The sequence below is a fragment of the Onychomys torridus genome, unplaced genomic scaffold (genome assembly GCF_903995425.1).
Source record: "Onychomys torridus unplaced genomic scaffold, mOncTor1.1, whole genome shotgun sequence".
Classification (NCBI taxonomy): domain Eukaryota; kingdom Metazoa; phylum Chordata; class Mammalia; order Rodentia; family Cricetidae; genus Onychomys; species Onychomys torridus.
Genome location: NW_023413991.1, coordinates 7,152 through 20,078, shown reverse-complemented (window position 1 = coordinate 20,078; position 12,927 = coordinate 7,152). Strand labels below are relative to the sequence as shown.

At 46.5% G+C, this 12,927-nt stretch overlaps 1 protein-coding gene across 1 annotated transcript; it reads right to left on the bottom strand.

Annotated features, from left to right (window-relative positions):
- Positions 1–828: 828 nt before the first annotated feature.
- Positions 829–7,922, bottom strand: LOC118576592 (nuclear receptor subfamily 1 group I member 2-like; the record flags this gene model as incomplete). The annotated part of the gene is given in 8 exon segments (XM_036176806.1): positions 829–934; positions 1,151–1,267; positions 1,415–1,531; positions 1,534–1,556; positions 3,176–3,450; positions 4,012–4,199; positions 4,531–4,664; positions 7,705–7,922. Coding segments are annotated over 8 exon segments (1,148 nt in total), but the record flags the coding sequence as incomplete, so codon positions are not given.
- Positions 7,923–12,927: the final 5,005 nt, after the last annotated feature.

The following is a 12,927-nucleotide window of genomic DNA, read 5'->3' as shown; positions in this document are numbered from 1 at the left end:
GATAGGTAAGGACGCTAGCACCTCCACCCTCCTTGTAGAAAGTAACCCAATAAATAAAGATGTAACCACCCACCCACCCACCCAGCATCCCAGGATACTGAACAGAAAAGAAAGCAAGTGCAGGCCAAGGGGTGAGTGATTCTTCAAGTCTACACTGTAATACCCAAAGCTGGCCTTAATCTTCAAAGCCTTAGAATTATCATCAGATTTGTTGCTGTCTTCCTGTCTGTGGACATGGAGCTGGGCCCTGGGACACAGGAATCCAAGGACTGGTTTGGGAGCTCTTATCTATGCCAATCCCCAAGCAGGTTTTCTTGACAAGCTTGAGCTTTGACAATCTTCTAGCTGCCAGGCTCTAGCCCTCCACCCTGTGGAATCCTGGGCATTGCCTTGGCTGCCTTGTAGCATGGTGTTGGTGTCCACGTCAGGGGAGTGTTTGGAACATTACAGGTTATACTCTACATAAAATTCTCGGCCCCGAGGTTGACACTTTGCAATCAACAGTAGCTAGTATAGATGCACTGCCATTATGGGTGGTATCACTATAGTTATCGTCATTGGGAATGCTACCTGGTCTTTGCTAGAAGACCCTACAGGACAGACAGTAGAGTCAGGCTCTTCCCACACCTTGATGACAGAAGTGTAGACGGCCCTGGGCAGACAAGTATCCCTCAGCTAGACTTGGCCTGGAAGTCTTAGAAGAGGTGACAAAACAGTCCCAGAGCCTTGGTCATCAGAAGCTACCCCAGGCATGGCAGGGGCTTGGAAACCAAAGTGAGGGGGCAAGAAGGCTCCCCCTCATATCTGCCCCTCCCTGCTCATCCTCACCTGTGGGCAGGAGATGGCCGACTGTACTCAATGTAGGCCTTCAGGGTGAGGGCAAATCGCTCCTGCAGCTGATCTACCACATTGCGCTGTACCACGCCAGGACGGTCTGAGAGGGGGAAGGGAAGGCATTGAGGTTCCAGGCGGGGCAGAGAGGAGCAAAGGAAAGCTTAATCCAGCCCAGACTAAAGGAATTGCTGGCCAGTCACTTCAGACAGGAAAACAGCAGCCTCTACAGTCTGCCTGTGACTGCTGAGACCTTCCCTGGGGAGGACAGAAAGAGGGGGCTGCTGCCTCCTGCAGATCGCTGGGGGAAGCCCATCACCTGGGGAGAAGAGGGAGATGGCCTGCATCAGCACATACTCCTCCTTATGCAGCTGCAGCTTCTTCAGCATGTAGTGGAATTTTATCAACGGATCCAACAGAAGTTTCTGGAAGCCACCTGTGGGTGAGTATAGGGTAGACAGCCAGCACCTCAGGAATCTGACTCAAGAACTCAGGCTTCCCTTACCAAGCTCTTTCACTCCGTCACCCAATCGCCCTCAGCTGCTGTCTCCCACCCTCCCTCTGCCAGGCATCTCTTGGGCACCCTCAGGATCTTCGAAGCAGTAGGCCAGCCGACCGCACTCCCAGGTTCCAGTTTCTGTGTCGAACATCGTGTTGAACCTCAGTAGGCACATCTCAAAAGTGGCTCCCTTCAGCAGGAAATCTGGTCCTCAATAGGCAGGTCCCTGGCAGCAAGGACAGGAGGTGATGACAACTCCTAGGTAGGCTGTCCACAGGCTGGCACCAGTCCCCATCTTATCATCCAAAAGTTGGAGGAGAAAGAGGAAGGAGATGGAACAGCCTCCTTCTGGGGCTGCAGTTCCTTCCGGGTTGCTTCCAATCTCTCCCCCTCAATAATCCAGGCCATCGGGTTACTTTGCCCACTGAGGTCTTCTCTGCACCTCCAGGAACTCTCCATGCTTCCTTAGCTTTGTGTCCAGGTCCCTTACAGCCCCGCCTGTCTTCCATCACCCTGCATGACCTCTGACCAACATTTAATGCCTTGGTTCTTCCTTGTTAGCCTCATAAACTTTTGCCTGTTTGCCTACCTGGAATGATTGCCCCTTTAAGTAAATCCTGTTGAGTTTTCAGGTCAAGTAGTGTCTTCCCTTCCCAGAAGTGTTTCTAGAGAGCAGAATCCTACACATGTCACACCTTGTACCGGAAATACCTGCTACCTGATGTTGAATTTATACATACATGTTCGTTTCTCTGCAGTAATGAAGACCTTGTATTTCACTGCTATTATCTGTTCTCTGTCTGACAGTGTGCTCCTTGTATGTATAATTCAGCCCTACTTGACCATATTGGGCAAGGCAAGGTGGAGGGTCCAGGAAAAAATACACATTGCATCATCCCTGGCACCACACACTACATTTTATGGAGTGGTGGTCTCCACCACCACTATCAGGTTCCAGGTTGTCTTACTGACACCATTTGCCATGGTCATTACTTCCATGCCCAGCTCTAGGGAGAGTTGTTGGATTGTAGCACCAGCCACCCTCCCCATGGCCTGCTTGATGGCAGACAGCCGGAAACCCTACATCTCTCTTCCTCTAGGTACTTCATTCTTTTTCCTTCCAACTCAACTTTTAGTGTCCAATCATGGTTTCTGTCCTTATGGGGGAAATAGGAAAGTCTGAAGACCAGCATTTGCCAACATTCTTCAGATTTTTTTTTTTTTTCATTTCATCAGCCCTATGTGGTAGTTTGAATGTAATTGGGCCCCATAAGCTCATAAGGAGTGACACTATTGGGAGGTGTGGCTTGGTTGGAGTAGGTGTGGCCTTGTTGGAAGAAGTGTGTCACTGTGGGGTCCAGCTTTGAGGTCTCCTATGCTCAAGATACAACCCAGTGTCTTCACTTCCAGTTGCCTGGGACAAGGTGTAGAACTCACAGCTACCTCTCCAGCACCATGTCTGCCTGCATGCCCCATGTGCATGATGATAATGGACCAAACCTCTGAACTGCAAGCCAGCCCCAATTAAATGTTTTCCTTTTTAAGAGTGGCCATGGTCATGGTGTCTCTTCACAGCAATAGAAACCCTGACTAAGACACCCTACAAAGTTGATATGATCAGTTGCCATTCCAAAATGGAGAAGCTGACAAGCCCACAGCAACAAAATTAATGAACCATATAGGCTTTATTCTCTGGTAGCAATGGTCCCCCAGGAGCAGAGACAACATAGATTCTTTGGACACCAGTTTCTCCCAAGGTCGTAGGGATTTCCTGCAGACTTCTTTGAAACTTTTGACCATTCCCATTTCCTTTCTACATCCACTCACTCAGCCCTCACGACCTACCTGAAGTAGGAGATGACTTTGGCAAAGTTGATGACGCCCTTGAACATGTAGGTTGACACATCAGCCAGGTGTGGCAGCAGAGGAATGATCTCTTTCCCATCACTCTTGGATGGGGGTTGGTAGTTCCAGATGCTGCCATCTTCTCCCCGAAGCTTCAGAGAAATCTTCATTGGGACTGAATCTTGCATGATTTGACTCCATACGGCAGGATCTTCCAACAGTGAGGTCTGCAGATACTCTGGGAGCTCACAGCCACCATTAAACACTGCAGGCAGCTGGGATAAAGGGCAGGAGCAAAGAGAGAAGGGGCAGTGTGTTGTCATAGACAAGTCCCCACATAGGCTCCTGATGACCAGCTGCAGTCTAAGAAATATGATCAGAGGCATGCACACACACATGCATCCATATATACATAGCCTGTGTTTCTTCTCTCAGGCTATCTGATAGTTGGTGTTCTATGAATTAATAGTCACATTCCTACATGGAGTGTGAAGGGTGAGGGATGCCTTCTTGCCTGTGTGTCGTAAGCATATCCCCCTGTTGTGCCCAGGAGACAGAGATAAGGGTTCAGAAGCTGTAGATCAGTGGTTCTCAACCTAGAGGTAGCATATCAGATATTTTTACATTGCAGTTCATAACAGTGGCAAAGGGAACAGTTATGAAGTAGTAATACAGTTATGAAGAAATCAGAAGGATTCTGAGATTTTTTTTTTCCATTTCAGGCAAGTTCTCAGGGAATCCTGATGCAGACCACAGCATGAGAGACCCTGGGAACGTGAGCCAGGCTTTGAGGAGCTGGCATAGCCGTGCACGTGTGTGCAGCTCTAAGCCCCTACCCGGAAATCCTTGAAGTGGGAGAAAGTGGTGTCAAAGGTTTTCATCTGGGCATCCATCAGCTCCTGGATCAGCGCCTGCTGTTCTTCGGTCAGCCCCTGCCCTCCAGACAGCGGAGCCTCGATCTTTTCCCTCTTCTTCCTCTTGATCAAGGCCCGCCTCTGCTCCACAGCGGCATCAGACATGATCACTGAGAGTTAACAGAGCAGGTTCAGCACATGTGCCCCTGCAGGGTCAGCCTCCCCAGCCGCCAGACGCCACCAGGACTGCAGTTATGGAGGGGAACAGAAGGAACCATGCAGGGACAGCTAAGAAGAAAGAGAGGACACAGCTGTGGCTGGCATCTCCCACCACACTTCCTGCCGCAGAGAACTGGTGCTCTGTAGCTCCGAAGTCCCACAGGGCCACAAATACACACGAGCTCAGGGGCTGTGGTGTGTAGATGCGCACCAGTGCCTCAGCTCTCTGGCACCGGCTGCAGTACCCCCGAGCCTGAGCCGCCCTGCCCCACGGCCACTCACTCTCCTTCTTCATGCCGCTGTCTAAGCACTTGCGCAAACGGCAGGCCTGGCACTGCCGCCGTGTCTTCCGGTTGATCTCGCAGGTCCCCTTGCGGAAGGGGCACCTCAGCCGGACATTGCGTTTCATGGCCCTTCTGTGGGATGAGAAAGAACGTTAGGTAGTCTATGAGGGGCACTCAGCTCCTGGGCCAGGCGCTACAGGCCATAACCACCTGTCTGTCCAGCCCCTGGCAGCAGCACACAGGACACACTAGGGATTTTACAGGACAGGTGTAGGTTGGCACTCCGCCCTGAAGTCCAGGACTCAGAAGAGGAGGAGACCTCTGAGATGATTCTACAGGAAATGAGACGTGCTTCAAGGACAAGTCAACTGCAGGCTCAAGGTTTTCCCCGAATCAGCTCCCGTCCTTCCTCATACCTTATTATTAATGGTATCCATGGAGATGGGCTTCTAACTGGATTTTTCCTTGGAAGAGGGAGCCAGGGGAAACCTGCCACCTCCGTGCCCCCTCCCCACTCCCTCTGCACCCAGCAACTTCTGAACATACACAGTCCTTCCCTTCTCCAGCTCCCCTTTTAGTGGGTTCCAATTGGCCTGGGATGGGGAGGTTGGAAGTTCTGTAGACCAGACCCCAGGGTGGGGTTGGGGGGGGTCCGCTGAAAGGCCACCAGTCTTTGCAGGGAGGCAGCTGCAGGTGGGCAGTAAGTGATGGTCACAAGTCTCTGGCCCACCACCCTCTTTACAGCCAAGCCATCCTGAATTTCCCACCAAGGACTGCCGTTGCTGCCCTACATGAATGTTACCCTGTATTTCCACATCTGGATGACCCAAGATTCCCTTGGCTCTGGCCTCTCTTCTGTCCAACAGTGTGGGAAATGAGAGAAACTGGCTTGGAACCATGGGAACAGAACAGTGCGGTGCTGGGAGGCCTGGACTAGAAACTGAGCTCACTGTAACTGGAAGGGCTTGAGCTCGGAAGTGGCTCAGACCATCTGTCAGCCTAGGGTTATGTCCATGGCTGTCACACTCTCATATTTGCCTCTGCTGCAGACCTAGATCAGAGGCCCCTGATGCTGTCCCCAAATGCTTCAAGAATGGATAAAAGGACTGGTGTTCATCAGAAGCATGCTATATATCAGGTGCTGGGCTACTTGTTTTGGACCGTTTTAAAGACTTGACTTTCAAAACCAACCCTGTGAAATTCATCTGTTATGTCCCCTACCCTACCCCCAGCACAGTGAAGGAGACTGATCATCACCTGTCCTCCAGGTAAGTGACAAGCTTTGGGTCCAAGTTTGATAAGAAGCCAAGTTCCCAACCACTGATGCCTCACCTCCCTCTGGATGTCCCAGGATGGCACCCAAATGGGGAGGATTCCCACTGCTGGGGGCAGTCCCCTTAGAAGCTGCTCCAACAGATTCTCTGGCTTGAAGAACCAGAACCTGCCTTCATGTGTGGGTTTGTGGTACATGCTCGGCTTAGTGACTTAACTGGTGTTCTTTGCTAGTGACAGATTCAGGAGCAGCCTGAAGCCAACTCTGGCATACATGATGTGATGGTGAATTCTGGGACAGATTGTTCCCCCCTTGAATGAGCATCCTTTTTTATTGTCTGGGTATCCTGACACTGCTTTTGGAATTAGACTAAAATCAGAGCCCTTGCATGAGCCGAAGAGAAACATGCAGGCTCATCTATTGTAGACTATTATTTTAAGGTGTGTTACTTTTGTTTATGTTGCATTTGTTTAACTCTGTGAAGCTGTGATACTTTGCCTGTTTAAAACACCTGATGGTGTAATAAAGAACTGAAAAGTCAATAGCAAAGCAAGAGAAAGGATAGGCAGGGCTGGCAGGCAGAGAGGATAAATACAAGGAGAAATCTAGGAGGAAAGAAGAAAGAGTAAGAGAAGGAGGAGGACATCAGGGGCCAGCCACTCAGCTACACAGCAAGCAGCAGAGTGAAAATGAAAGGTACTCAGAAATAGAGAAAGATAAAAGCCCAGAGACAAAAGCTAGATGGGATAATTGAAGTTAAGGAAAGCTGGCTAGAAACAAGCCAAGCTAAGGCCAGATATTTATAATTAAAGATAAGCCTTTGTGTGTGATTTATTTTGGAGCTGGGTGACAGGCTGCCCACAAGAGTAAAGAACAAAAACAAACAAACAACAGAAGAGACTCTGTTGTTGAGTTGCCTACAAGTTGTGCAGAGAAATACTAATTATGAAGCTTATCTGTATCATCCCAAAATGGTGCTTTTCAGTGATACATCTGCCCAAATCACCCATGGACTTATAAATAATAGATACCCATTGGTTTGCCAAGCTAGACTTGGGTAGAATAATTTCCTGGTTTACTGTTGACAGCCCATCTGTGGTGAACAGATGTTTGTTGATGACTCCTCAGGAAAAGTTACACAACATCTGTCTGTCTTGGAATGGCCTTGAAGTGAGACCTGCAAACCCTTTCCCTTCCTGAAGGCGAACTGGATCTCTTTCTTCACATCTTGCTTCCTACCTTCCCTCCCACCTTGGATCTGAGCCGCCATGCTGAAGGTGGCTTTGCTAAGCCGTCACTAGTCTTTCTGTCCTTCATCTGGTGATGGTGACCCTTACATCCACACCTAACATGCTGTGAAACATGATTTTTTTCCCTTTTGCATGAGACTCTTTTAGTTTTTATCTATCTATTTATCTATCTATCTGTCTGTCTGTCTATCTATTATTTATTTATTTATTTTGGTCTTTTTAAAAATATGCTTCAAGATGAAGTTATCTTAGTTTTGATTTATTTTATGACACCTTTTCCTTAACAACTACCATATGAGAGTGATTTGAAAACTTGCTTTTTCCTATTTTTTTTCCTCCTACTTTTTACTGTTCTTTTATTTTAACTCAAAAATACATAGAGGAACAAAGTGTTATATTAATGGAAATGATCCTTCCCTGGATAGTAGATGAAGGAAGACTTGAAGATGAGGTTTCTTCTAGAGTATACATTCTATCTTGAAGTATTTAGGAGGGCTTTGGGTGGACCAGTAGCCCATTGAAATGACCCTAGACATCAGTTCAAGCTGAGGCCTTGAGACATCACCCAACCACTTAATGGTAAAACCCAAGTTGGATGTGATCTAGTGTCAGTGCTGGCAAATGTGTGAAAATTGATGGGTCATCATACCTGAAAAATCCCTTGCATCCTTCACACGTCATGACATTGAAGTGATAGCCATTGGCCTTGTCCCCACATACACGGCAGACTTGAAGCCCGCCATCTTCCTCATCTACGTTGATGGGCTTTTCTGAGACAGAATCTGCTTCTTCACAGCGTACAAGGTCAACATGGCTCCAGCTTTCTTCGGGTCTCATCTCCAGGGTTACATCTGTATATCTTGGACTGGAACTAAAAAAACACAGGGAGTGAATGAAGGCTTTGTGTAGGGAGATCCTGGGAGCACCCTTCCTTTTGAGCAAGACTCACATTTGGATTTGATGCTGGACCTGACATCCCATGGGGGGAAAAGTGTAGGTGATTATTTGAATTGTTGTTAAGAAATACGTAAACACTGCATTGTTATGCACAGTAGGGGCCCTAGGAAGAACACTTAAGCCAGAACATGGGGTGGAGGGGAGGCTATTATGGGAGGAAGAAATGAATAAAGAAAATGCTGTCTGGATTATGGAGTCACTGAATGGACAGAGGGGGTCATGAGTTGATCATAGGCTGGAAAAGGGGACAACTCGTGGGAAATACTAACATTCGATGTTATTTCTGGGGCTGGGGAGATCTTGGGAGGATGATAGCCGTTTAGGTGTGGTGTAGCCCAGAATTCCACAAAGAGAAAAAGGATACCCATTCCGCCCCACAAAGAAGGTTTTCAATTGAATACCAGTCAGACAGACAGCGCAGAGCTAGGATCACAAGAATCTTTTTACTGCAGGAAACTTTCTCTCTTTGAAAGATTCCCACTCAGCCAGTATCAGCTGCTCTATGCCTCATTTTGTAAGCAAGGAAATAAAACTCTGGACTCTGGTCTCAACTCTCAAGAAATATTAATCCTTGATAAGTTCTCTCAGATTATCGTACCTTGGCTGCATTCCATTTGGCCTGGAGATTCTTCTGAACAATTGGTGTTTTATTGAGCCATGTGGATTATTATGCTGTTTGTATGGCAAATTTTATCTATTTGGAGTTTCCTTTGAACTAGGCATCTGCCATATGACAGGGAAGGCTAAGTGTGTTGGTCTTACGAGGTTCTTTTGAGCCACTGGGGTTCTGTCAACCAATTTAGGACACAGAGAAACAAAGATGTTAAGTGTATCTCTATTGTTGAGATGGACAGTAGCTCTCCCCAGGAAGTAAGGGCAGGTCCTATGGTAAATCTTGAGCTAATCACATAGGAAGTGACTCAGTCTATGACATGAATAATGGTTGGCAGAGCGAGTGGATGAAGATGACCGTGATGGGTGGCCACTCCCCTGGCTCTGTAAGTAGTGCAGGATCACTTCTCTGACTAGCCAAGGGCACATGAAAAGGGGAATGTAGGCCATTTACTGGCTCTGCCCACGTTGAACTAAAAAAATTGCCAACCTCAATAAAAAATTACCTCAGTTTCCATCTAATTCCCACATGAGAGTCTTAAAAGACCACTAGGAGGGAGAGCAATATGATACTGCAGCCTTGGAAACACTTCCATCTCAGGAGTCATAGCTCATCTTTTCTTAATAAATCTACATTTGCTCTGCACATCTCTACCCATGGTTCCTTGTTCTTTTTAGACGTGAGACAACAAACTTGGAAGATACTGGTGTAAGGTGGCTTTGGTGACTGTTAATTGCCTGGGGTCCTGGCTTCCACTTGGTAAGAGCATCAAGAGCTGAGAAAGACTCTGCTGTTGTCACACCATTGTGATTTAGAAAATACTAAATGTGTACTGTCTCAGCTCCCCACCCCACCCCACCCCCCACCCCCCCACCCCCCGGGAGAATTTTAGCTGATTAGTCTTTTGTAAATTTACCATGGTTTACCTAAAAGTGCATTTTGTATTAATCGTTTTTTGTGTCATTTTGTGTTTAAAGCATGGGGCAAAAGTTGTTCTTGAGTTCCTGAAGAAAGTAATAAACCACTGTTTATTTTTAATTGAGGAGTTATTGATGGTTTATTATGGCTGCTGAAGGAAAAATAGTTTTATTCAGGGGTGTGGTCCCTGGTGGTCCACCCAAATTCCAGTAGATACTCCCACACCTATGTGCATACATACTGATAGTATAATGGACTGGGGTAGAAATAAAGGCATTCTGGTTTGGTTTTGGTTTTCTGAGACAGGGTTTCTTTGTGTAACAATCCTGGCTATCCTGGAACTCTCTCTGTAGACCAGGCTGGCCTCAATCTCAGTGTTCGGTTGGAACCTCACAGCTCACCCACTCTTGCATGATCCCGAAAGCCCCACTCCTGTCTCTCCAAACCCCGCCCACTCAGAGAATCTCCAAACAAAGAGAAGGCACCAAAAAGCCCAGTTATGAGTTCTTGGCAGCCATGGTAGCTTCCTCCACTGAATGTCCCCAGCCACCCTAGTCCCCACCTAAATCAGTCAGCTTTTGACCATACTTGGGCACAAACCCAGTTTGTGCCTACAACCTATATAATCTCCCTGCCTTAGTTCTGTCGTATGGCTTCTGAGAGAGAATGAGGAGGAGGGGAAGGGGATGAGATAATGAAAAATACTTTGTATAGAGGTAGTAAATTCTCAAAGAATAAATAAAATTATATGGTTAAAAATTTTAAATTTAGCTGGACAGTGGTGGCCTATGCCTTTAATCCCAGCACTTGGGAGGAGGCAGAGGCAGGCTGATTTCTTGTGAGTTCAAGGCCAGCCTGGTCTACAAAGGGAGTTCCAAGACAACCAGAGCTGTTACAGGTTACACAGAGAAACCCTGTTTCAAAAAAAACAAAACAAAACAAAACAAAACAAAATTAAAAATAATAATAAATATATAAATTAAAAATATAAACTTGGGGTTGAGGATTTAGCTCAGTGGTAGAGCACTTGCCTAGCAAGCACAAGGCCCTGGGTTCGATCCTCAGCTCCAAAAAATAAAAATAAAAATAAATAAACTTACTGACCAATAAAAATATTTTTCTTGGCATGCATAATTAAAAGTGCGTGTGTGTGTGTGTGTGTGTGTGTGTGTGTGTGTGTGTGTGTGTGTTAGGGAGGGTTGGAGACTACAGTAACATATTGGAACTATCATTTGTGTTTTCTCTCTGTTTAACATTTAACTATAGAATTGGAACTGAAGAAAAGTTGGTTGCACAGCACTTTACCTCAAGCATAACTAAAATGTTAATTACTTGAAATGTTACTTTTGGCCTTATAGGTAAGATGGGTGGTTTGGGTCTGAAGCTTTCAAATGTTAATTTGAGGGGGTAAAAAAATCATGGTCCAGAATTTACAAAAGAGAGAGCTAATATCTTGCCCTTAAAGGGTGGGTAAATGGTTAGATTGTATTTCTTAAACGCCAAGAAAGCTTCTATTCTCTTTTTCTAGGAAAACTTAAAATGTAAATTGAAAAGATTAATTTTAGAAATGGAGTGGGCCAGGTGGTGGTGGTGCACGTCTTTAATCCCAGCACTCGGGAGGCAGAGGCAGGCGGATGTCTGTGAGTTCGAGGCCAGCCTAGTCTACAAAGTGAGTTCCAGGACAGCCTCCAAAGCTGCACAGAGAAACCCTGTCTCGAAAAAAACAAAAGAAAAAAAGAAAGAAAGAAAGAAAGAAAGAAAGAAAGAAAGAAAGAAAGAAAGAAAGAAAAGGAAGAAATGGCTGGAGTGGAGTGCATGATTTCTGGGATTTTTCCATATAGGTATGTGTAAGTACACACGTTTTCAACCTAGAGATGGGCAAATTTTGCTATTAGAATAAAAAATTACCACCAAACATTAATTCATTACTAGTAGACAATACATTTTAAATAAATGGTACTGAGAGTTACAGAATATAATGCTCTGGCAAAATAGGACTATCACATCTGAGATATACTTATGACCTAGATGATAAAAACTATTTATAGGCATTGAAGTTACTTTCAAAAATGTGATTCATACTAGTCCCCCAGAGCTGAGTTGTAGTCAGGGATGGGGAAAGGGCAATTTATGTTCCCATCCACAAGAGGGGAGGTTTCTAATCCCTCCTGCACACTCGTCTGTGGGATTCCCCATTTCATAGGCAGAGAAAGAGACAGGTAAAGGATCCTGTAGAAGTAAATACCCCTCAATCTAATATATATAAAGCTAAGGGCCCAGGATGACTCCTCAGATCCATTTCAGAGCCATCTTTCCCCCCGATACACTCACTTTTGGACCTCACCGGGAAAGGAGAGGATGGGATAAAGGAAGACGTTTGGGTAAAAGGACAGAGTGACTTTTTCTTCACACTGCCGCGTGATCACCGTGCAGTTTAGAGGAGGAGAGGGTTTTTTCATTTTACAGGTTAACAGTCCATCGTCAAGGGGAGTCAGGGCAGGAGCTCAAGGCGGGAACTGAAGCAGAAAAAAATGAGGGAATGTTGCTCACTGTTTTGCTCCTAGGCTCTTACATAGTCCCGCCCCACCCTGCCTCGAGATGGCACGCCCACAGTGGGCTGGGCTCTCCTACATCAGTTAACAATAAGGAAAATACCCTACGGGCCAATCTGATGGAAGCAGTTCTTCCGGTGAGGTCGTGAAGGTTAATCACCTAATAGCCTCAGGCTGGCTGAGAAATCAAGACAGGAAAACTGATTTAACTAATAACACCTGTGGGCTGTTAGGATCCTGGAAGCCTCGGATAAGATCAGCATACCTACATCTGTTTGTCTAGAGACTGCCGAGGAACGACCCAAGCTCCCCTTTCCATCCCCAAGCCCCTCTTCCTTTTATTTGCAAGTCGCCTCCTGAGCTAACAGTTCCTTCTTGCCAGGTGTCTCTAGGTTTGTGCCAAGTTGGCAGTTGAAGCTAACTATGATACCACACAAAGACCAACTGACCTTGAAGAGGTGGAGTTACCTATTCCCCAGTTCGGCTGAGTCAGACTCGCAAGGTTTCCTAAGTAAACAGGGTCTCCCTTCCCAAAAGCTATTACCCCAGCAGCTCAGACCCTCCCAGCCTGTCTGTCACCTTCTGGATGATAAACCAAGGAGAACATGCTCCTCCTCTTCCTCTTCCTCCTCCAAGCCAGTTGCAGAGGGCAGAATTTTTTTCTTTAAAGATGTATTTATTTATTGTGTATACAGTTTTTCTGTCTGCATGTATCCCTGCGGACCAGAGGAGGGCACCATATCTCATTTCAGGTGGTTTGTCAGCCACCATGTGGTTGCTGGGAATTGAACTCAGGACCTCTGGAAGAGCAGCCAGTGCTCTTAACCCCTGA